General features: G+C 40.1%; 1 protein-coding gene across 2 annotated transcripts in view; it reads right to left on the bottom strand.

Annotated features, from left to right (window-relative positions):
• adamtsl3 (ADAMTS-like 3) overlaps window positions 1–26,671 on the bottom strand; it is a 509,738-nt gene that overhangs the window by 99,488 nt on the left and 383,579 nt on the right. For both annotated transcript variants that reach the window (XM_052040649.1, XM_052040648.1), the window contains exons 13-17: window positions 25,928–26,132; window positions 23,829–23,976; window positions 20,793–20,877; window positions 17,168–17,466; window positions 14,773–14,902 (exon numbers count right to left, since the gene is read on the bottom strand). In XM_052040649.1, the coding sequence (XP_051896609.1) occupies window positions 14,773–14,902; window positions 17,168–17,466; window positions 20,793–20,877; window positions 23,829–23,976; window positions 25,928–26,132 (867 nt within the window). The remainder of the gene's footprint in view (window positions 1–14,772; window positions 14,903–17,167; window positions 17,467–20,792; window positions 20,878–23,828; window positions 23,977–25,927; window positions 26,133–26,671) is intronic.

The following is a 26,671-nucleotide window of genomic DNA, read 5'->3' as shown; positions in this document are numbered from 1 at the left end:
CTTTTAATGCTTTTTAATGCAAACATGACCGAGATGTTGGTCTTTATTTTGCTCAGAATAATGACTGGGTAGAATTCCAGAGCAACTGAATAATAAAGACAGGAAATTTAATTAGTATGTAATAGTTTCTTCAAAATAGTGTTAACACAACAAATCTAATGTCATATATCCTGAAAAAAAACATTATTGTTTTATGCTCCTCGTATGCTGGACCTAAAAATGTTAACAAAAGGTTTTGTTCCTCTATTTATTTTTCTGTGCAATGTCATCCTATAATGTGAAGCTAATACAAATAGCTTGCAATGTTAAGAGAAACTTTAACCGGAGTACATCGATTGGAAAAAGATGTGATTGGGTGCAATGCTGGTTTCAGAGACCACACAACTTTTTACTCATTTGAAGATACCGAGGAACATGGATATAGAAATTCAGAACTCTTCCACAAAGAGCAACGGATGCTGGGACGCTTCTTAATATTAAGCCTCAGACTGGAAAAAAGACGGGTATATGGAAATTTAAGTCAAGTTCCAAATTAATAAATTGGGAAGAAAGAACTAATTTTGAGGGGATCAGGTGGAACCAGAGAAGACAAACTGGTAAATAAAATATTGACAGGGATAAAAGGTCAATGGGAAATGTTTTGAAAGGTGACCAGAGGCCATGAGCAGTACCTTCAGCCAAATATACAAAGAAATTAGTCAATAATGAAATGCCATTGTTATGGATAAACCTGAAACGAGAGGAAAAGATATATGGACAATAAAGGAGAATATTAAATAAATGATTATAAGGATGTTAGAAAAAGTGAATCAGCAAAGTTTAGGAAGGCAATAGGGAATTTCAGAATATGATTATCATAGGATATAAACAGGAAGAGCACAATATTCTTCATTCCTTGCTCAGGAAATATTTAGTGTATGGAACTTGCACCACATCAATGATGTATCTGAATAGTATGGATACTGTTCAGGGGAACGTGCACAAGGACATGATGAGAAATCACGAGAGAGATATGTTCATCGGGCAAGATGAAATAATGAAAGAAGTCTTTTGTGGAGCCTAAACATTAATGTAGACTGGTTGTGTTGAATGGCCTCTTTATGTGCAATCAACTCAGCTGTCATTTCATGAACTCCAAAAGGAGCCACTGCTTCTGGAACCACAACATCTGTCCCCTGACTTACTTGATAACACATGCTCAGTGGACTTCATTGAGAGCTACAATTTTTAAAGCAACACACAAAAAGCTGGAGGAACTCAGCGGGTCAGGCAGCATCTATGGAGAGAAATGGACAGTCCACATTTCTGGTCAAGACCCTTCATCAGGACTGGAAAGCAAGAGGGGAGGTAGCTGGTATAAAAGGTGGAGGGAAGGGGTGGAGTAAGAGCTGGTAGGTGATAGGTGGATCTAGGTAAATGGAGTGATAGGCAGGTGAGAGAGGGGGGAGAGTGAGAATGATACAAGAAGCTGGGAGGTGATAGGTGGAAGTGACAAAGGGCTGAAGAAGATGGAATCTGAGAAGAGAGGACAGTGGACCATGGAATTAAGGGAAGGAGGTGGGGAGGGGAACTGGAGGGAGGAATGTGTGGCTGATGGGCAGATCGAGAGGGTGGGGGAAGGGAGAGAAATGAGGTGATGGGAGCTGGTGGGACAAGGGGGGAAAAAAAGGACAGAGGGGAGTGGTTACCAGATGTTAGAGAAATCGATGTTCATGCCATCTGGAGAAACGCACAAAAAGCTGGAGGATTAGTTTTTAAAGCCAATTTGAGTGCACGTGGAAATTTCCCAGACTCTTCATTTGTGAAGAATGATGTGTCAAATCTATTTTACGTATTAGCCATGACCTGATCTTCAGTGGTGGCAGACCTGTTGCTTTTTAAGGATCAAGCTATGGGGTCCAGTAGATTAGTAAGTGAAATTGACCCGAGTAAGCTTCCAAAACAAAAAAAATTCAAAGGTTAGTCAAATAACTGCTGAATAATTCTGCTACTGGTCAGTACCAGGATGGAGGAGGGTCCCAGGTTTTACACGTAGGGCAGCTGATCTTAGCTGACATGGGGTTACTAAATCCGACCTTCTTCTGGACTAAGAAAAAAACAACAGATCAGCCAAGGCATCCCATGTGATATCTATTGTACAGCAAACAATGGCAACAGGCACCTGCTGGAAAAGTGCCTTGACAACCACAACCGAGGTTCACCAATGATGTCACTGATGACAGAACCATGCCACAGGATGTTCTACATTTGGGGAGGTGGAGTACTTGGCGATGGGGTGGGGCTATTAAAATGACTCCTACAGAGTACACCATTTGTTTTTTCCATTAAAATTTTCAAGAAGCAATAAGCTGAACAGAAAATGCCATCGAATAATTAATGGACAGACCTTATAGTGATTCCAACTTTAGATATTAGCTGTTGTAGCGCAACTGAGGAAGTCTCATAATAACAAGAAAGTTGGCCAAATTCAGAGAGAAATGTACAAACGTGTCCTACCACTTATGAGCTTTATGTTAAATTTACAATCAGTCTGATGAGCGTTCTTTCAAATCCCGCAAGGACAAATATCATAATGCATTGATGCAAATTACTGCATCTGATTTGGTGAGTGCACTAACACCAGGCTGTTGTACTGAAGCAAGGTTGCCAAGAGGAAATTGTAACCGACAGTGATTACAAATATTCTTGATGAAATTCAGTGGCAATAGGAATGGCTGAAGAATTGCTACTGGATCCTGTTGTCATTGTTTCAAATCTCACGTCATCTCTTTCCAGACTTATAGCTATCATCTGTTTCAATTTTGTGCTTCAAAAGGATTTTTTACTCATGTGTCAGCATTGCAATGTCAATTTATCATCAGGCTACTGTTAGAGTTTGTGGAGGGGAAATGGCTCTGGAAAGTATTATTCGCAGAGATAGCTGTAATTCAACAAAGCAAAATCCGTACTTTATCAAAAAAGATCAAATAATACAGGTACGTATACAGCTGGTGAGACTAAGGTTAGAAGAAGCATAAACGTTCTGCATTTATTTCTATTTTAGCACTTGGTTTCTCAAGCGTGGCATAGAATTTTACATGTGTAAGACAAAGTTACCTCTACTGTGCTCAATATTTACCTCTCAGCCAAAATTAGGAACAGATGATTTGGTCATTATTACATTGCAGGTTCTGGGATCTTGTTATGCACAGACTGTCTCCCATGTCATTATATTGTTCCCCTCAGTTGGTTGCAAAATGCTTTGGAATATCCTGAGGCTGTGAAAGGTGCTACATAAATGCAATTTTCAAGTCTCACTTTCCCCAATTCTACTTGCTTTCAATTCTCCAGTTAACACATACACATTTTTTTGAGGAAAAACTTTAAATCTGGCAGGCTGATCCAGACTATTATACAGCCGTCCAAATTTCAGAAACATATATAAATTTCTGCCGGGTGCAGTTTTCCACCAGCAGGACAAAATGCGAAAATTGCATCTCATCTGTTTGTTCTGGTGATTTATAGGAACATTACGGTTCCTGTGGAATTATTCCCCAGTGCCCTGGCCAACATTCCTCCTTCAACCAGTACCTAGAAGCAGACTAATTTATTTTCATCAATGTTTGTGTGGGGTACCGCTGTTCTGTTTAAATACCTGACAGTATTGACAGTCAAAGTGTAAATCTTTGTGTGTGATATTTAGAAATGCTGATACAGGAACACCGTATAAGTGTAAGCACTGCATTTTCTAGAAATTTGCAAATCCACTTTCCACCTAAAAAGTCATAAGATAAGAGACAAGATTTCTTTATTAGTCACATGTACATCGAAACACGCAGTGAAATGCATCTTTTGCGTAGAATGTTCTGGGGCAGCACGCTTCTGGTACCAACATAGCAGGCTCACAACTTCCTAACCCAAACATCTTTGGAACGTGGGAGGAAACTGGAGCACCCAGAGGAAACCCATGCAGACATGGGGAGAACGTACAAACTCCTTACAGACAGCGGTGGGAATTGAACTCGGGTCACTGGCGCTGTAATGGCATTGCGCTAACTGCTATCACAACAACACAATCAGGTCAAAATTATTGCTACACGTACCATAAGATGCATTTTCTTATTGCATTCATTGGAGGAAAAGAATTAACCTGGCAAGACCAATGAGTTCATTGGTGGCAAGGCTGTGGAGAGAGTCTCCAGTTTTAAATTCCTGGGGGCATACATCACCAAGGACTTTTCCTGGGCAATACACACCTCAGCTGTCATTAGGAAGGCACAGCAGCACCTCTATTTTTTGAGGAAATTGAGGAGACCCAAACTGTCTCAGAACAGAATTGAGGAGAGCCAGACTGTCTCAGAACATTCTAGTGAACTTCTACTGGTGTGTGGTGGAGAGCATCCTGACATACAGCATTACTGCTTGGTATGCCAGCTGCACTAGGAAGGAGCAGAAGGCTCTTCAGAGGGTCATCAAGACGGCCCAAAACATCATTGGGACTCAGTTACCAGCGATGGAGGACATCTATCAGGCTCGATGTCGGAGCAGGGCTTTAAACATCATTCGAGAACCAGCTCACCCTACTCGCTACCTTTTTAAACTACTCCCCTCTGGTAGGCGATACAGGACAATACATGCACACACTACAAGACTGAAACACAGCTTTTTTCCCCAAGCTGTTAAATTGTTGAACATGGACTGACACCTCCTATACATACATACGTACACATATTATGTCTTCCCCCCTTTACCGGCTGGACCCATCATGGTGTTATTTAATATATTGATATTGATATGCTGCTGATTATCATCATTATTATTATCATGGTTCATTTGCACACTGCCCTTTTATATTTTTTTTATACTTTATATTTATGTAAGTATGTTTGTTTTATTTTATAGTTATAATTGCTCTTATCAATTTACTGTTTTGGTTTTTATTAGGCAAGGGATTGCCATTGTAATCTCATTGTGTTGTTGTTGCAACAGTACAATGACAAATAAAGAAATAAATGAAATAAATGGAAATGAAAAAAATGAGCAAGAGGTGGAGGATATCCTATTATACAGACTGACACTCACTTTCTGTCTGTTTTAAGTATGGATGGGATGCTAGTTCAGGCTATTAGAGGAGGATTGAAGAATGCGGTAAAGGAGGCAGAAGAGGAGAAGGGAGAGGGTAGGGCAAGGGAGGACCAACGGTTAGAAAATGAAGACAAAATGGTGGAACTTAGCAAAAGGGGTGTGGTAAGGAGGGGGGGCGGGAAGGGCAGCATTGTGCTTCCTTCCTGGTAGCTCCCATGCACCCTCTGTTATAAAAAAAATCTAGAACCTTTCTAGTCTAATAACTAGTCCATGACCGGGCAGAGAAATCTACTGGAAGCATGGAAGGGGAAGGGGTGGGTGATGTCAGGAGCAATTTTGGAGGTAGCAATAATATAGAAGGAAAGCCCAAGGGGCGGATGCAGTGCCAAAGAGCTTAGCAGTGAGAGAGAGCCATTTAACAATCACAGAGACAGTGGCTGTCATGAAAGAGACTGCAGTTTTATTCAGTCACTTGTCCATTGGCTCTACTTCCTGCTCCCACTTGATTTCCTACTAGGTTTGTAGCCACTTTTAATTTTATCTTAGTAGCATTTAGAAATGCTGCATGGAAGTTCTGCTCCTATTTACAATCACTGCTTTGCAAGTGATTGTGCCTTTTAATTTTTCATGTGGATCTCTTTATGGGTGATAGGCTAATGGTAATTCCAATCTCCTCACATTGTTGCAATACAACCTACAGAGAATCGTGGTCAACTGTGAGCGATATGGTAAAATTGGTACTTTTTCCCATTAGGGACCAGGAGTAGACAGTAGGACCATTAATTTATTTTTTGTTTGGTTTTAAAATCAGAGTTTGATAACAGACAAGAAAGCCTAATGTCTCCAAGATTTATAAAGGAGCATTTAAAAGCCCAGTAATCACAACTGACTGTAGACATTTGTTGGTCCTTTCTATTTTCTGCATCATTCCACTCCCCAGATACAGATTAACGTCCTTCATCATTACTTGATGGAAAATGTAACTGAAGTCTTATGAAAGATTTGAAACAAACACAAGGATTGGCTTGATTTCAAGCACACGGGCCAACAAAATTTTAACTAAACAATTTCACCATGAGTAGACAGGAAGTAGAACTTTTAATTGCTGCTTTTAAAAGTGAACAATAATTTATAAAATTTCTTCTAAATCATAAGGGACCAATTCAGCCTGGATCCAGCTCTTCATCCACACTCAGGTCCTGTACTTCTCCTGTGGCTACACATTTAGACACACTGTGGGATGAAATGAATTGGATGCCTCACTTCAATTATCATCCCATGAAGCAAAGTGAGCCAGGAGCACTGACTAGGCTTCAGATGCCAGATCCTGAGGCTCTGCCCCTCTGCAACCACCCACCACCCTCCCCCCACATATCCCCCAACCCAGATTAGTCTTCATTACCAAAGCCTTTTGAATGGTTTTGCAAATGACGTTAATGATCAGAGACATTTAAAAACAGTTCAAATAGATGTAAATAAGGTAGAAATTATTACCAAAAACATGATTTAAAAACAAATGAAGTAATATAATTTAATTAAAAATAGAATGATATAACAAAATAAACACAACAAACCATTCATCTGCACTCGCCATTTGAATCGAGGTTGGTGACACCATTCAAATGATTGGGGCTGTCATTTTTTTTGCAGTTTTTCCAATGAAGTTAAAGGGCCCAAAGGGAGGGAGGGAACTTACTCCAGGTCAGCTGCATCTTCTTCACTGCAATGCGCAAGTGCAGAAGTCACACGAGCTGACACATGAGATGGACGTCACCAATGGCCCCCCCCCCCCCCCAACCCCGGGAACAATCAGCAAAAGGCAGGCCCAAGGGAAGGCATCAGCCAGTTCTAAGATTATTGTCCTTTCTCTGAGAATTCTCTTCCTTTCTGAGAGTGTTTATCAAACACAGTTTTCACACAGTCCAGACTTCTTTTGGCCAATTCTTATGTGCAAACATGGATAATAATTGTTGATAGGTTATAACCAACCAGGGTTTTCATTAATAAACATCAACACATTTGATTTAAACCCTGTTCCTAATCAATATTCACACATTTGATTTGTACCCTGTTCTTAACTTCCACACACTTGAAATTCTAACAGGGTTCTCTGGATAGTTACAAGGAGCAGAAAACTAAGCCTTTTTCCCCCATCCTTCCAAATCGAGGTTGAAAAAGCTGTCAAAAAGGATTAAGACTTCATACATACAGTAAAAAGGCAAGACATTTGTGCGAAACTTTTAAAAGTCACTGGTTAGGAATGAACTGTCTAATTCTGGCTTCTGCTCAGAGGAAGGATGTAAAAGACATGGAGAGAATGCAGAGGAGATTTGGTAAAGATGAGGGACACTAGCAGTCTTGTAGAGAGTCAAGAGAAGTAAAGACTGTTTTCTATGGAAAAGGGAAGGTGAATATGAGACAGAACAGAGGCATTCAAAGTCATTATAGGTTTTTACAGAATAACTAAGGAGAAACTTGCTCCTCTGGCAAGGGGAGGTAATTTCAAAGTAATTCTCAGAATAGCCAGAAGTGCAATTGATGTAGATTTTCTATGCAGTGCCTTAATTCATCATCGATTGGATTGCCTGAGAGGATGGTGAAAGCAGATTCGATGGCAATCTTTGAAAGGGAATTGGATTAAAATTTGAAGGGGTAAAAACTTCAGGACTACAGATAATTCTATTGCACTTCCAAAGAGTTGGCATGTGAATAATCGGCTGAATGATCTCTTTCTGTGCTTTAGAATTCACACATTTTACATAATATTAATGGATTTAATTCACTTAGATAAATGTATTGTTGTTGAACTATATAGTAATTAATGATTTTCATTTCAATTCTTATAAACTGTATCTTGTTTTGAAATGTTTCTGATTATCTGAGATATTTAAAAAGGCTTTAGACAGCAGTCTAAGGGGAGAATTTAAATGATGAACACCAGCCTGCTGCTTCACAGACCTACGAACGGGAACACAAATACAGAAGACACAGAGAGTGTGTCAGCAAACTGTGATTCAAAGTGTTAAAGTATGATGGTAATTGTACTTTGTAATGAGGGCTGGTTCTGGGATGTAGATGTTTAGTTATATTGATCAGAACAGAAATATTTTGGGAAAATAGACGGGAAGGGATCCAAGTTAATGCCAAAGGCAACAAGTTCCACGAGGGAAAGGGAGAGGGAGAGGGAAAGGATGTGTGGACAGCATCAGAAGGCAGTCACTTCAGCCTGGATGGAAGAGAACACAAATGAGCTGCGCCCTTTCAGTGGTGGGGCCAATGAGTGAAAGGACTCTCCAGGAGGGGGTGTTACTGGGGTGAGGTCCTTACAGCCATTCAGATATAGATCACCCCAAACCCTCCTGTAGATGGATCAAAGAGACTGAGAGACGTGATTATTCTGACAATCCCCTATCATGGCACGGAAGGTGAACTGTTGCCTGGATCCTGAGACAAAATAAGTTCCTCAGATGGTGCCCCTTGCCCACACAGTAACTACTGATGGCCATGTCTGATAGCTTCAGTTACCAGAGATTGAACGGGCAGAGATAAGAATGCGATGCGTACCCCAGTGGACCAGCAGGGAAGGAGGCAACAAGCGAAATGTCATGAACATCAAAGCCGCAGCTTTTAATCACTGGTTGAAATCATCCAGAAGATAAGTGTATCCAAGAAGTGGATGTGGTTAAACGTCTGGAACATTTTATTGTCATCACTGCTAAATTCTTGTAGATAGCTGGTTAGGGACGATGGATAGTTTAGATGTAGGTCCACATAGAGATGTGACATCTGAGTAACTGGGTATGGGATCCTTAGTGAAGGGCATTTTTGCTGCCCTTCATAACCAAACTCCTTAAAGTTTGGCCTCCCTGGGACAGATTTCTGTCCAGGGGCCATCAGGGGGTTATGTTTTCAGGGGAAGCTAGGTCCTTATTCCTTGGAAAGTAGGCAGATGAGGGGTGGCCTTATAAAAATGTCTAAAATTATGAGAGGCAGATAACAGTCTTTTCCCTTGGGTAGAGGAGTCCAAAACTAGGGGGCATAGGTTTAGGGTGAGAGGGGAAAGATTTAAAAGGGACCTAAGGGGCAATTTTTCACACAAAGGGTGGTGAGTATATGGAACGAGCTGCCAGAGGAAGTGGTTGAGGAATGTACAATAGTATCATTTAAGAAGCACTTGGATAGGTACATGGAGGGGCAGGGCTTGGAGGGATATGGGCCGAACGCAGGAAATTGGGACTAGCTGGGTGGGCACCATGGTCGGCATGGACTGGTTGGGCCAAAGGGCCTGTATCCGTGCTGTATTGCTCCGTGACAACATGAGTTGACAAAATGTCATTAGGATGATCTGGGGATGGGACCTCATGATGTACAGTGGTTAAGAACAGCTCTTTATCAATGTGTCTTCTTTCTTTATCAAGCAGTGCAACTCCAACTCAACCCAGCAAAGAATGATGACTTTTTGACCTCCAGAGACACAGATATGCTGCAATGCAATTGAATAAATTCTTATGATTTGGATTTTCTGCTATGAATTCAGAGGACTGATTGCTTTTCAAAAATGACTTGTTTTGAAATTCACATTCTGTAGACAAAATAGCAAACACAGTTCTTGCTTTAACAACAGAAATTTAAAGCAACATATTCAATTATAAACTGAATTAACAACTTGGATGTGCTGGCCATCAATAGCAAAATGTAGACAGTTTTGGACAAATTGTTGGGATTCCTCGTAATTCCTTAATAATTTGGTCAACCTATTTCAGACTTCTGGGGATTTTACTGTTGAAATGTTATATGTGCTGTTCACGTGGGAAATTGTTCAAACAAGTGACTTTTTTTCTTAAAGAAAGTAAATTCATCTCGACATTCTTTGTGAGTGGAGTTTTGATTACTTATCCTAATGGGGCTGAAATTCCTGGCAAAAATGGAAATAGGTGACTAGAGAGTTCTTAATTTGTGAATTAAAGGTGGTTGGTCCCATGACAGGTAATGCCCCTGCCCCCTGATGTCATCTATGTGAATAAATGGCTTTATTTCCTCCAAAGTAATTCACAGAATCATAGAATTAACACATCATAGAAGGAGCCATCTGGCTCATCAAATCTGTGCTGGCTTCTTGGACAGCAAGCCTATTTTATGCATTCCTTCACTCTTTCCCACTGCCCCTGCAAATTTTTCTCTCTTAAGTATCTATACAATTCCCTTTAGAATGCTTTGATTGGTTTTGCTTCCATCCACCCTAAGGGCAATCCAGATCAGAATCACACGCTACGTAAAAAAATCTCATCCTTCTGTACTTTTGCTCCACATTTTAAATATGTTCCCTTTGATTCTTGACACATCGGTAACCAGGACAGCTTCCCTCTATTCACCCGATGTAAACCAGGCATGATCTCCTGTTCCTCTATCAAATCTCCTCTCAACTCTTCCACCAGAGAGCACTACCCCAGCTTCTCAAATCTAACATTACAGTTAAAATCCCCCACCCCTGGAGGTATTCTACTAAATCTTTTGTACATTCTCTCTAGGACCTTTACATTCTTCTGAAAGCTAGGCAAGAAGAATTGGATGCAATACTCCAGTGGTAATTTAATGTGTTTTGTACAAATTCAACATGATTTCCTTGCTTTGTGCCTTTATTTATGAATCCCAGGACCCCATGTGCTTGACCAAACACTCTCTCAACATCTCCTGCCACTTTCAAAGATTTATGTACATGTACACCCTCTAAATGTGCCATTTAGACTATATTGTTTCTACATATCCTTTCTGCCAAAGCATATCACTTCACACTTCTCTCTATTAAATTTTATCATCTATTTCTCTGCACAGTCTGCCAGCCTATGTACTCATGCAGTCTATTGTTATCATCCTCATTTTCAAACTCTGTGGCATCCACAAACTTGGCTGCCCCACGTTTAAGGCACATATCAAAAAAAGCCAGGGACAACACGGTCCCCTAAGGAGCACCAATGTCTACTAGTCTCCAGAGTGGGAACAAATATTTACCACTATTGTGTGCTTTCTACCTTTAAGGCAATTTCTTATCCATGTTGCTACTGACACTTTGATTACAGATCTCAGTTTTGTTAGCCAGCCTCTTGTGTGGGACTTCATCAAACATCTTCTGAAAATCCACGCACAAAGACGATTTTTGTCACATTCCATTCATCAAGCTTCTTCACTACCTCAGCAGAAAATGCACATCTGGTTGGTCAGACATGAATTGCTTTTGATAAATTCAAGCTGGCTCTCCTTTATCAAATCAAACTTCTCCAAGTGCCAATTAATCGTTACCCTGATTATTTTTAAAAGCTTCTCCACAACCAACGTTAAATTGACTGGCTTGTGACTGCTTGACCTGTTCTAACCTCTTCTTTTGAACAAATGTTTTCCACTTTACAGTCTTCTTCCACCTCCTCTATACCTGGAGAGGTTTGGAAGATGATGGCTTATCTCATACTTTCCCCGTGTTTGTCCTATGACACTGTAGTGCTATGTCCGATGACATTTTTCCAGAAGAATGGGGGAATGAGTGAGATCTGATTGACTTGCTGAAAAAACATTCAATACCAATGGATTAACTTATTTTCTCATGTAAGAGTATAATCAGCCTCTCTAATTGAATATACTTGGAGTTTTGTCATCACCAGTACAACAATAAGCAAGTCTTTGGTGTGATTGCTTCATTTAAGGGTCAGCCATGTCTGAGGCTCTCAAGTGTGTTAAAGCAATGCTTGCATCTCTGACAAGGATCAGAAGAGATGATCCACATGACATTTAATGCAAGCTTTCTTTCCTGTACTATGTGGCTGCCAAAACAACTCTTCATTCCATCTGCATTAGCAATCTGAAAACAATGCTTCCTTCATTTTATTTCATTACAAATCATTAGGGGAATCTAGTTGGACTACATGGTGAAAAACAGAAAAATGCATTGAGAGAAAAAAAAATCACAGAAAATTGTACTGATCTGCCCCACAGCTAATCGAAGAGCTGCCAAACCTCCATTTATGATGTTGAAGGAATGTTTCTATGTAATAGTTCTTGGTGAATGGGAACAAGAGGTCAAACTCAATAACACTTCAAAATATTGTTGCTGACATTCTATAAATGTAAGAGCATTTTGTAGCACACATTACTGTGCTTCTGGCACAGAGAAGAGACTTCCCAGGATTTGCCAAGGTGTCCTCAACACAATTATCCAGAGGTCTAATGGACAGAATTAAAGAAGCACAAGTTTTTCAGAGAATTAACTGGTTTTGTTTCTAACTACGTCAAAGTGAACAAAGAATCTAAACGATCCAAGGTAGTTCAGAAGATTTTAGTGAAATAATTCATGGGAGTGTGATATATCATACCTGCTTCTGAATGACACTGTTGGGCTATCTAGACAAAGAAGACCAAGTATGTTCCCTAAAGAAGGAAGTTTCCACATCTTAAACTCAATGCCACACCTATTGCTTTTCAGTATTTGGAATGACATGCATATAATTGGGATCGTTCTCTTTGAGGAAGAACACTGGCAGATTGTACTACTTGGATCATAGATGGACCACAGCCTTCCTGTAGTAAATCTACCAAAGGGCATTCTGGAGATCCTGCAGTGGGATCACTACACCAGCAGGACAAGAAGCAAGCTGAGGGCAACAAACTTACAGCTGAGACTGATGCATACAAACCTCAGTTGTGATTTAAAGAAAGGAATCTCAGTCTTGGGTGTTCCCTTCAAACAATGAGATACAAAGCCAAAGGTTTCTGTGAATGCCAAGTAAGTAGCCAATGAAATCACTGACCATTTAACACAAGTGCAAGTTTTGTGTTCAGCAGAAATTGCCTACAATTTGGTACATGAATCACTACATTGTTGTCATTTGCCACATTAAATTGATGATACCTGCAAAGTTTGAGTGAGGGAGTGGCTGAGTGAGGGAGCAGGTGACTTCATATCTCTATGCCCTCCTTCAACCAGTGCGATTCTTACTTAAGCCCCTGAATACTGAAGTAAATTGAAATTGAAGGAAAATCAGCAGAAAAATAAACATGATTAACACTTTATACTATTAACTAGATTTATGGTTATTTAAAAGGGATTATAGATTCCAAGAGCATCTTTTAATTATTGAGGCACATTCAAAAGAAAACCCTTTAAATTCCCTCCACTTACTTAGTTCAGTTGCAGCTTGTTCACATGACAGAGGAAGCAAGAAGTCTGCTCTCAGGACCTTTCTGCAGCTGTCATTAACAAAGCAGTCACTTGGAGCTGTAACAGTTTGGTGGAAGATAATATTCCCTTTTCTTGGCAGACAGCAAGTAACTACACTTTTCCAAGTATTGGACTAAAGATTTTCACCATTTGGGGTCTCCCCTGGATGGGAACCCATGAGCAAGTACCTTATCACATCATATCACAAAGCAATGCATCAGTGAACCTTTTGAGCAATATGCAATTCAAACTCTCTATCCAAAGCTTTCATAGGCCTTTTATAGCTCTGTCTTTGTAATACCAAAGATTATTAACTGATTATTTAACTAAAGTCAATTGAACTTGTCCTAAGGAAAGACTTTTATGACTTTACTTTTTTTTTAATAAGCGTGGAGCCAAGTGATTACATATCTGGATTGGTGAACCAGAGCAATCTGCATTTGTGAGGCAGCCTTGCTGAATTTATTTTATATTTCATTGTTTCATTCAATAATTCTAAATGTTATATTTATCGCCTGACACAGGTTTAAATCTCTCATCCTTTAAAATCACTGTTAGACATCGAATTGATAGCTGGAGATTGACTGACGTAATCCCCACCCCTGCCCTCAATGATCTTGTCCATCCACCGTTCCCCTCTCCTCCCATCCTCCGTTCGTTGCTGGTGGCAAAATTTCAGACCAACGAAATTTTGATATGGGAGTCTTCACTGTGGTTTGGCTTTCTATCTGTCTAAAGGGCATTTCAATGCAATGGAATAGGTTATAGGGAGAAATCTCAGTTTATCATTCTCCATTTTACTGACAGAATAAGAATTGTAAACTTTGAGGAGTTGAACACCAACTATCTGTTCCCACTCTGTCTCAAAACAATAGTCTTCATATTGCAGTGAGGGACTGAAAACTATTGAAATGTTCACAGAGAATTGTGAACACAGCCCAGTCCATCACACAAACCTTCCACTGACTCCGTCTGCACTTCCCGCTGCTTCTGGAAAGCAACTACCATAATCAAGGACCCTTCCCATCCTGGTCATTCTCTTTTCTCCCCTCCCCTCCCATCGGGCAGAAGTTACAAAAGCCTGAGAACATGTACCACCAGCTTCAAGGACAGCTTCTATCCTGCTAGAATCTTGAATGGACCTGTTATATGATAAAGATGAACTTTTGCTCTCTCAATCTACCTTGTCACGGCCCTTGCACCTTATAGTCTATCTGCACTGCACTTTTGCTGTAACTGTAACATTATATACTGCATTGTAATTTTTTACTACCTCAATGGACTTATGTATGGCATGATTATGCAAACAAAAAGCTTTTCACTGTATCTCATACACGTGACAATGATAAACCAATTCCAATTACATATCTCCTTTCACAGTACTAATAACTCTTACCCAATTTAATTGAGTACGTTTCTCACTAGATTAGAAATGCAAAAGTCAAAATACAAAGAGTGAGACTGCCTTAAACGTTGATGTTTAGAGCCCAAAAGAAACATACCTGGCTGGACAAGGTTCTGTACCACAGACACGAACCATATGAGGAGGACGCTTGAAATTGTCACACAAACTCTCATCCACACTTTCTTGTGTATGTTTATTACGACATACAACTATAGTTTCCTGTTCCCCTGATGTTGAAAATAAGCATAGAATTAACAACAGAATCATGAGCATCAGAGAAGTAGAATGTTAACTGACACTCAGTGATATATCAAATAGTGCAGCAAAGAACTTTGAGCGAACTTCCAAATGATATACAAAATACATTGGTGACACTGTTTGTTACATAATTCAATGTTAAAGGCACATCTATGCATGCATTCTTATTGACATGTACAATAAACAATGCTTTCTATACCTCAAATGTTGGAGAAAATAAATTAATACTCTCCAGTATTGCTCAGCACATTATGATAACTATGGTTATAATAATGAGGCTCACAAATATTTTATTCAGCAGATACTAGCTCAAAGCTGTCACCTTTGGGAGCAATTTTTCTCACCCGTAGGAAGAATATAAAAAATAATCTTACATAAAAACATTTCTAGCAAAGACAGCGTTTATTGCTTATAGCCTGTTAAATAGGGCTGTGGGCAATGCTTTAAACTAAATAATAGGGTTTGGGTTAGGGGAAAGTTCTGGTGAAGGGAAATTTAGGAAGTGAAAGAGAAAGGAAGGGCAGCAAAGCTGACATAATCAGAGTACAGCAGGCAGACACAGTGCATATAAACAGAGATGGTTACCTTGAATTAGTGTCAAAGTGGAAAAAACGTTTGAAACAACAAATCGAAAGGCTCTTTATCCGATTGCATGCAGTATTTGTAACAAGTGAATTAATGTGACCCATACTCTCTCTCATGTCCAGCAACACCACTCTGGTTCTCCAACCACCCACCGACATTAGGATAATTTACAGTTGCCAATTAACCTACACAGTAGGATGTGGGAGGAAACTGATGCACCCAGGAGAACCCCTCGTAGTCACAGGAAGAATATGCAAACTCCACACTGACAGCACTGATTGAACCTGGATCAGGGAGGCTTCACCACTGCGCCACTCATTGCAGAGGCTACAAACTGAGTATTCCCCTTCTTTCAGTATACCTCCTTACAAAGCAATTTAACATTTCATGATATCTTTGGGATGCATGAGGAAACCAGAGGACCCAGAGCAAACCCACGCGTTTATGGAGAGAATGTGAAACCTCCACACAGACAGCAGCTGAGGTTGGAATTGAGTTTATGCCACACATCCTGTGCTGAAGAATCTGGTACAACTTTTACAATTAGCCTCAGCAACTCTAAGCAAAAGACTTATGTCCCTAATCACCATCTGATGACCTTGGTGTTGAGATCAGGCAAAAGTATATGGCTGTGCTGTCATGGTTCCCATGATAAAAATAGCCTAAGACGTTAATTTGTGTCAATGCTTCCGCTAAAGTAAAATGCAAAGAAGAAATGATTGTGTACCGGCATAACATGGCATAGCGTCAGGCCAATGAATGTTAGGAGATTCAGCAACAACTCCCTGAAAGTGGCTGCACAGGTTGATAGGGTGGTAAAGAAGGCATATGGCGTGCTTGTCTTTATTTGTCGAGGCATTGAATTCAAGAGTCAGGAAGTTATGCTGCAGATCTATAAAACTCTGGTTAAGAGTATCGCATTCAATTCTGGTCGCCCCATTATAGGAAGGATGTGGAAGCTTTGGAGAGGGTGCAAGGATGCAGAAGAGGTTTACCAGGATACTACCTGGATTGGAGGGCATGTGCTATAAGGAGGAGGTTGGACAAACTTGTGTGTTCTTTTTGGAGCAGTGGAGGCCGAGTGAAGACCCGACAAAAGTTTATAAGATTATGAGAGACGTAGATAGAGTAGACAGCCAGTATCTTTTTCCCAGGGTTGAAATTTCTAATATGAGAGGACATGCATTCTAGGTGAGAAGGGGCAAGTTCAAAGGAGATGTGTGGGGATTTTTTTTTCTTTTACACAGAGAGTGGTGGGTGCCTGGAATGCGCTGCCAGGGGTGGTAGTGGAGGCAGATATGATAGAGAGTTTAAAAGGCTCTTAGACAGGCAGATGTATGTATAGGCAGAAGGGAATTAGTTTAGTTAGACATTTAACTACATTTCATTAGTTCAGCACAACATTGTGGACTGAAGGACTGTTTCTGTGCTGTACTGTTCTATGTCCTAACAAGTTTCAAGGAAATGAAAATAAAAAAAACCCTGCAGATTCTGGAAAACTGAAACAAAAGCAGAAAATGTGGGAAACGCTCAGGAGGTCTGCAGAGAGAGAAAGGGAGCTAACGTTTCAGATTGAAGACCCTTCATCATTTTGTGTTTCCAGCAATTTCTGCTTTTGTTACAAGCACTTAAGTTGATTAAAGAAATACCTCTTAAACATGAAGCTGTGCATGGAGTGAAACCTTCATATTCCCAGTCAAACTGTTCTTCCATCTCATTCTCGTCATGATTATTGCCGGCCACCTCAGAGTCACGTGCAGCAGTAACACCGTCACATGGTGCTAGGTAGCACGTTTGCTCGGTGGGTGGCTTATCCTCCTCACATTCCTCATCCGGCAGCTCCTCCTCTGTTTGAGAAAATGAAAGGAGAACACGGCATGTCACTCTTCGTACTTGCTTGCCAGTTCCACATGATGTGCTACATTGTGACCAGGGTTCAGGAATGAACCTGTGAAGATATGAAAAAGTAACGACCATTACCACCCACAGTGAGGTCTTTATGTCACATTTTATAATAGGTAGACTCCCTGCTGTCTCATACTATAAGAAAAGCCAATAAGCAAATGCTCCATCACATATACAAAATGCTGGAGGAACTCAGCAGGTCAGACAGCATCTATGGAGGGAAAAAGAATAGTCAATGTTTCGAGTCGAGACCCTTTATCAGGACTCAGTATTTTCCCTCCATAGATATATTTGCCTCCATAGATGCTGCCTAACCTGCTGAATTCCTCCAGCATTCTGTGTGTGTTGCTCCAGATTCCAGCATCTGCAGAATCTCTTGTGGCTCCATCGCATATTGAGACTTAGACGTCAAGTGATCTGCTCATTGATTATTGTGCTACCCCCCCGAACCCCACCCTCACCTGTACCCTTTGCAGATTGTGGATTTTGTGGCTGTTTTATCCCTGCATTGTTACAATTTCTGATGTTCTCCATACACTTTGAGTTTCTACAGTAGTCGGTGCTTAGTCAAATCGTGGTTGAAAAATAAGCCTCTGAGATAGGGATTAAGATTACAGTTTGTTACAGGCTTGTTAGCGAGGACTTCATCAAAATCTTTTCATGACCTTTTGTGCAACTATTACGATCAATTCTCCAACAGATGATCAGTATGATAATGTGCTCAGCTATGCTGCAAAAAAATAGTGGTGAGGCTAGCAGTGGTCACTCTATTTCTGTGCAATTAAGCTGAAAACATCTGGTGTCATGTGCAGTTAAACAAATAAATCTGCAGGTGTGTAGCCAAGATAACTTGCCCTACAAAAGTGGCATTAAAAGGGCGACTCACTGCCTGACTCACGAGTCAAATGTCCCTGTCTGACGTCAACGTTACAGACTACAATTGGTACAGAAAGATACCTATTGGCCATTTCAAACTAAGTGAATTTTAATGATGCAATATATCTTAATTAGTGCCAAATTATCTCTTTGACACTGGAAATTAATTTACACAATTGCAAAATCTCACTCCTTCAGCATTATTCTTCAAAATTTAATGTGTCTTCCCACCTTTCTCTCCTATCCATTCCTTTATTCCCATGTTATTTTTAGTGTAGCAGATTTTAAACTGAAGTATTTTAACCAACACATCCTGATTGCCTCTATATTGATTGGCAATGATTCTTCCATCTGATTCATTAAGGAGATGTACACTTTGTTACCCTGCTCACAGAGATTAGTGCCATATTAACTTTACACTAGACTGGGGTTGTTTTAACAGTGCAGTCTGCTCCTGTGTTCTGACCTAATTTCCTTGATATTTGGCAGTTCAACAGATCATTGAAATTACTGAATTAAGTCTCAGCAAATGTGATTTAGGGAACAAAATTAGGCCAAGTAGGCAAATATATATTAATGCTTTATTATCCTGCACCCCCTAAGAAGACATTTCTAACACAATAAAATAATTTAACAAAATCACTCATTAAAAGTACATTCCTTTCATGAAGTCAATCTGATATTTTATGTTAATACAAAGAATTATAACATTCATCTTATGAATGTTAAACATTATCAATGTTCTGTAATATAAATCTTCAAATGTTTGACTAATGGATCTGGATTAACTTCACTCTATTTAAAAACAGCCATCAAAACTCTCAGGAATGCATTCTTGTTACTTCGGTACTCAGCTCTTATTAACATCGCTCACGCATATTCAGTGTGGCTTTCCTTAAATCAGTCAATGGCTTTTCTTAATATTTAACTTGCTGTAATGTGCAGTGATGTTTTGCTGGCATATTATAGCTCATTCAGCAAGAGGCCTCCAGATGATGGAATGTTTATGCCACTGAACTGCATGTCACTTTTGCAGCACTGATATTATTTCCCATGGGAGTCTTACAGCTCAAAGCTAACAGTCTGTAATATAATGGTTAGCCAACTTTTAGAAAACATTTTATTCTTAAAAGATTAAAAACCAATTGGAGCCAATTTCCCTCTCCAGGTCTCTGCTTGTTGCACGGCAGGAATGAGGCATGCCACAGACTTGTTCTGAGATCAGGGAGCACAAAAGGCCAAGGGCCATAGTATGGCAGATGTCCTGAAATTCGCTGTGCTGTGTATGAGCAATTATTTCTACAATGGAGCCAAAGAAAGTATTTATGGTATCTTTACACTGAGGAACATAAAATGTGCTGGAGCAAAAAACTGCTGGAGGAACTCTGTGGGTCAGGCAGCATCTTTGGTGGGAAATAGACAGTCATCATTTCAGGTCGAGACCCTTCTTAACTCACTGAATTCCTCCTGCAGTCTCTTGTATCTCCATAAAATGTACTGGTATTGCTTACACAGATAAGTATAAAGACTCACCAAAAGAATATAAATTCATGTGTCAGTTCATTTCTCCAGTTGCCCAGTTATTTTTGCAGTCAGTTACAAGAGCAGCATCCATTTATTACACCTGCACTTTCCCATTAACTTTCTATGAGTTATTGAACTGTGAATTCTTCTCAGCCAACCATCAACAGAGGGCAGCACTCTTTATGTTATGTCAGGGACTTGTGCGAACAGGGAAACCAACTCTGCACCTCCACATCCAATCAGATTGAAAGATTGCCTGTTAACATCTCAGATTCTGAACCCCAAAGTTCAAATTTGAATATAGAATTCAGTATCAAACAAAGTCTGAAAAGCAAAATTCAAGTCTGCATAAATTCTCAGTGTTGCTGATATCATTACATGTGCGTGAATTGATAGCATTGTCTCTATGATATCTTCAACTCTGAAATCTAGGAATTTCTGCACAAGGTGGATTACTGCACATTCTTTAAATGAGACTCCCAATTAAGCTGTAAACTTGTGTTCTCAAGGATGCAGATTTATAATTACCAACATATCCAGTCTTCTTCATATTTTTAGTTAAATTTAGAACATGCAGTTTGGAAGTCTAAAAGGGAACCACTTTTCAGAAGTAAAAACATTCAGCAAGTCAGGCAGCAACAGTGGAGAGAGAAGCGGGTCAATGTCCTTTCAGAAGTAATACCTTGCAACATATTTGGATTTTTCTGAAATAAGAATCTTTAATGCAGACTCAAAGCAGACCTAAGGAAGGAACATAATCTTGAAATAAAGCACGGCAGTAGGCCTGCTCTAAAATTACAACATTATATGAAATGTAAATAACGTTGAAATCACAAAGAACGTAATAATACAAACAGCAGTTCATTGGGTCAGGCTACTCAATACGTTGATTGTGAGATTCAAGGACATGTCACGATTAAACAAATAAAACAATAAGTGTAATGTGAAAATGAAAACCCTTGAACTCACTTTGGCTCCTCAGATACAGCAATAGGTTCCAGCATTTCCTGTGCTTGTTTAATCCAAGGGACTTTAGCTTCCATAGGAAGTTTTTCTAGAAATACCACACACATATTAAACCAATGGGTCTCCAGACTCATTCAAAACAATAATTAGATTTCACTATTTAATTAAGAATTCCTTTCTGTCAGTTTAATCATGTTAGTTCTCCAACTGAAGTCCTCATGATGTTATAGTACATTTTAAATCAAAGAGAAATACAACCCATGGAGCCACTTTCTAAGATAACATGATTCCTTAATCTTCTGGGATAGACACTGTCTGCAGGGTTAGAGACCGAGACTCATTCTTTCCTCTGAAGTCTGTACTCTTATAGTAAACCTTCAGACTAGTCCCCAAAGATTTCCATTAAAAAACTTGCATAGCTCATCCTAACTTATGCTAAAAGCAGTTAAGTAGGACATCATCAATAATGTTTACTGGATCTCACAGATAAAGACAGAGTCTTTTCAATTATATTGTGGCATTTTTATGCAATAATAAATACCTACTTTTGGTACAGAGCAAGAATTCTGCCTTAGAACTGGAAAATTGAAAGCATCACTTCATTAAACAAAGGCAGGAAAAAGAGATAAGGCAACTGTAGATATACAGGTTAACATCAGTTATAGGAATAAGTTAATCAAGTCCGCAGAGATTTATGAAGGCTGGATAGAAAGTGACTAATTTTTGAGAAGATCTCTTGGACAGAAGACCAACCATGGACAGCATTTATGTAGCCTTTGTGAAAAGCATTTATAAGGGCATGGAAATATGCAAGTTGGCGATCAGGTGGGATGTAGGAGAAGGGTGTAGAGGTAAAATGTTCTGTCACTCATTGTCAGGTTATAACATGGAGATCAACAGGATCTCTACGGTGGTCTCAGCTTTTCATCATTTGTATTAATTGGTTGAAGGAAGGAACAGAGGATTAAACTTCCATGTTTGCAAATTACATCATGTTAGAGGCATAGTAAGTTATGTGGATGGGAGCAGAGGTTTAAAAGGGACATTTACATGCTAAAATAGGCAGAAGGTTTTGGTAATGGAGCCAAATGCAAGATCATCCTATTTAAAATGGAGGAAGATTAATCTGATTACTTTCTTCATGGGAGAAAACTCAGGACCATGGAAGAGCAACTGGATTTTGATGTCTTCACCAGATGTGATTACCTGGACACAAAAAGAGCACGAATCCTGCTAAATTGGTTCAGGATCTTCTTTTAGGAAAAATACCTGCTACCAGGTCTGACCCCACATCCCTCTAGTCTCCCAAAAAAGCTGACTCAGCTCCCCCAGGCCATCAAGAAATGGGTAAAAACATCAACTACACTTTGGATGTACCCAAAAATTAATTTAAAAAAATTAAACACTGAAGGGAAGATGAAAAGCTAAAGCAGAAAATACCCATTCTGAGACTGATTAAATCATTAAAAGGTTTCAAGATAAGAACCCGCTTTAAGAAGACCACTCTCATCCCAATACCTAAGAAAAACAAGGTAATGTGCCTTAATGACTACTGCTCAGTGTCTCTGACATCCACCATCATGAAGTGCTTCGAGAGGCTGGTCATGGCACACATCAACTCCAGCCTTCCAGACAACCTCGACTCACTGCAATTCTCCTACCGCCGAAACAGCTATATGGCAGACATCATCTCCCTGGTCCTGCACTCATCTCAGGAGCAACTGGACAGTAAAGACACTTACGTTAGACTATTGTTTATTGACTACTATAATTCCAAGCAAACTCATCTCCAAACACCGAAACCTGGGACTCAACATCTCCCTTTGCAACTGGATTCTTGACTTCCTGGCCAACAGACCACAATCACTAAGGACAGGCAGCAACACCTTTGCCACAATTATTCTCAACACTGGTGCCTCAGTTTGGCATGTCCCCTTTGACCCTCACCGATTTTTATCGATGCACCATAGCAAGCATCCTATCCGGATGCACACGGCTTGGTATGGCAACTGCTCTGCCCGGGACCGCAAGGAACTGTAGAGTGTTGAGGACACAGCACATCATGGAAACCAGCCTACCCTCCATGGACTCTGTTTACACTTCTCACTGCCTCGGTAAAGCAACCAGCATAATCCAAGGCCCCAAGCACCCCGGTCATTCTCTCTTCTCCCCTCTCCCATCGAGCAGAAGATACAAAAGCCTTAAAGCACATACCATCAGGCTCAAGGATAGCTTCTATCCTGCTGTTACAAGACTATTGAACGTTACCCTAGTACAATAAGGTGGACTCCTGACCTTACAGTCTACCTCGTTATGACCTTGCATCTTATGTCTATCTGCATTGCATTTTCTCTATAACTGTTAACACTTGATTCTGCACCCTGTAACTGTTTTACCTTGTACTACCTCAATACACTGATGCAATGAATTGATCTGTATGAATGGTATGCAAGACAAGTTGTTCACCGTACCTCAGTACGGTGAATAAACCAATAAACCAATTTACCAAAACTCATGTGCTGAGTTGGGAGCAAATGGAGTACAACAGTGTGAAACAGAATTGGGTCTGAATGTATCAACATTTATTGGTAGAATTTGGGAAGAAATGAGACCTTGAGGTCACAAAGTCACAGGGATGTGAATGGTACAGAATGGCATTGGAGAGTTATAGAAGTAAGCATTCTTGGTGATGGAGTGGATACAAAGTTAAATGCTCAGCCCAATCCTGCAAATCAATGGTTCAACCTGCAATAACAAACAGAGGAGGAATAAAATCAGTGACAGAGATGTCCAGCTGCTGTCTTGATCTTAGCTAGATAGCTTCCGTTCCACCAAAAGAGCCGGTTTCCATGCTATATCTCTCCATGACTCTACAGCTCTCTGAGCTATGCTTAATACAGTGTTTTTGAATCTTAGAATTGAATTGTAGACATGATTATTTCAATTAATGATTCTTAGCAATGGCAAGTAATTTCTCTTCACAATTAACACAATATGGATCATAGGAACAGCAAGGTGGCTGTTCTGTTTCATAGTTACCTTTTGTTTTATAACATGGAATTGGCACTGTGCACTCCTCCTTTATATGCGGTTTGAGCTGAGCATTACAGCCTCCTGTATGCTGCCCTCGGTAGTCTATACACAGTACAACTCTGTAACGCAAGCCTCGACCACAGGTTACTGTGCACTGTAACACAAGAGGATCTTATTAGCTTCTTGTTTACATAGAACATAGAACATTACAGCACAGTACAGGCCCTTCGGCCCACAATGTTGTGCTGACATTTTATCCTGCTTTAATATCTATCTAACCCTTCCCTCCCACATAGCCCCCCATTTCTCTATCATTCATGTGTCTAGCTACGAGTCTCTTAAATGTCCCTAATGTATCTGCCCCCACAACCTCTGTCAGCAGTGCATTCCATGCACCCATCAATCTCTGTGTAAAAACGTACCCCTGACATCTCCCTTATACCTTTCTCCAATAACCTTAAAATTATGTCCCCTTGTGTTGGCCATTGTCACCCTGGGAAAAAGTCTCTGACTGTCCACTCAGTCCATGCCTCTTATCATCTTGTTACAAACAGTATATATTGGTCATTGAAACAAACTAAGTAACAGTAATCTTATTCCATGTTTACCCTCATTTCATCATAAAAAATGAATATTTCAGAAAAAATAGTCTGGGAAAATACTTAGCATTAAAGATTACAAATTCCATTCTCTCTCTCCGTAACATTTATGTAAACATTAAATGAAGTTCAACTTATTAACTCCCTACAGTTACAAATGTCTGATGATAAAATTATTGAAGCATTAGTTCAACTGTTTAGGGTCTGAGCCTCAATACTACCAACAGCGATTTCAGTATTTGTGACAAATCACAGAAAAGAAATTGAATACTACTTTTTAATGGCCTGAAAGTAACTTTGAAGGTCGTCCTAATGCGGTTGGTGAAAGCTGCATGAAGAGCAAGAACCTCCGTGGTGAGGTTTACAGAACAGTGTTGGGTTTCCCTGTGTAATGTCATGCGTAATCTGACACCATCTATTTCATTATGGAGTTCCCTCATGATGCATTGCAAGTTTTGCCACTGCTGCTATTTAGTCCAGAAAATCAGACCTTAGCATCTCTTGAAGTGGTACGTCACCATACAAGGAACACCTACAGTTGCAGACAAATGTTGCAATTGAATGAATCAATGTTGTCATGATGAAAGGAGGTTGAATCACTATTCTAAAGGGGATAGAAGGAACTGGACATCCCAGTGAAGATCAATGCTCACAGGAAACACGTTCAATGTTCATGAAGACCAACCGAAGCTATAACCAGGTGCTCCTACCAGGAGATTGCCTGGGACGTCTCTGTAAAGTCAGGCAAGCAGTCTATGAATACCTGAACTTTGATGAAGCCAGTAATGCAGACAAATCCCACATGTTCCCTTTGCCTGCTGGGCTGAAGGAGAAGTGGATGGAGTCCGATCTCCTTGAGCATGGAGTTCGGGTGTCTCCCCAATGCAACAGCGAGCAGCAAAGTGTGGGATATGGCAGAGATCAGCAGCAACAGCCTGGAGTGATTCTGAATCCAGAAAACCCTGATCATCAAAACAGCCAAGGAACATGCGTGTGAGCATGTCGTTAAGATTGTAGGCGGTCCCAAATCTTACTGAGGACAAAGAATTAAGGTTGTGCATTGGCCCTTTGGAGAGCATGGTTTCAGGGGAAATTTAATAAGTAAAACTGGGTTGTTCCACAAGTAAGACTGGTTGCTTGAAAGTCCTACTGCAGATGAGTTGTGCATTCACTGAACTGTTGACATCATATGGAGTTCTAAGCCTAAACATAGGTATCTGGTAGAATGCAAAGTTTCACTGAAACGTCAAATCTCTCAGTGGGTGCCTGAGACCCAGAAACATGGATAAAATCACAATACTCCAGATTACACCGATTGTCAAATGCACACAATAGTATTTTTTTGGAGTTATATAAAGGTAATTCTAGGTCCAAATAGGCTATGGCTGGAATATAAATAACATGACTGGAAATTCCAGGCTGTTAAACTGATTTAGTTTTTATAAGGATATCCAGTTAACCACCAGAACCTCTTCAGTTATAAAGCCAAAATAAATATCATCTTACAGGTGACCATTCCATGGCAATCCATTTCGGGCAGTCAAAAAGATTGCAGTTTTGAATGACTGGAGGTTTAAAAGTGTACATGCATTTCCATTCTTCCACTGGGATAATTTCACCATACATGTTCTCTTCAATGCAAGGGACACTTCGTGTTTGTATTCCACCTCCGCAGAAAACTGAACATGCAGTCCAAGGGCTGCTCTCCCAACTGGTAAAACAAAACATGGTCTGATAAACATAATGAGAACAGACAGAACCTCTCCTTTGTTGTTGGGAGTGATAAAACCAAACAAAACACTCCTGATGTTGACTACAAACCTGCAGCAATCTGAATTCAATCACACATGACTGCATAGTTGCACAACTGACATAAAGTAAAAAGTATTAAACACTTGCAAAGATTTCAGAGAAAGAATATCAGTAAAACTAATTAGATCATAGCGACATACTGCACAGAAAAAGGTCCTTTGGCCCACCTAGTCCATACCGACCATCAAGCACCCATTGACAATAATCCTACATTAATCCCATTTTTTAAAAATTCTCCCCACATTCTCATCAACTGGTCCCAAATTTTATCATTTACCTATAGACCAGGTGCATTTTACAGCATCCAATTATCCTACCAACCCACGCGTCTTTGGGAGGTGGGAGAGCTTGCAAACTCCACACAAACAGCATCGGAAGTCCATGGAGCTGAGAGCAGCAGCTCTACTAGCTACACCACTGTGCCACCTCAATTATCAA

Source organism: Pristis pectinata, chromosome 28 (assembly GCF_009764475.1).
Source record: "Pristis pectinata isolate sPriPec2 chromosome 28, sPriPec2.1.pri, whole genome shotgun sequence".
NCBI lineage: Eukaryota > Metazoa > Chordata > Chondrichthyes > Rhinopristiformes > Pristidae > Pristis > Pristis pectinata.
This window is presented reverse-complemented; position numbering and strand designations above follow the sequence as displayed.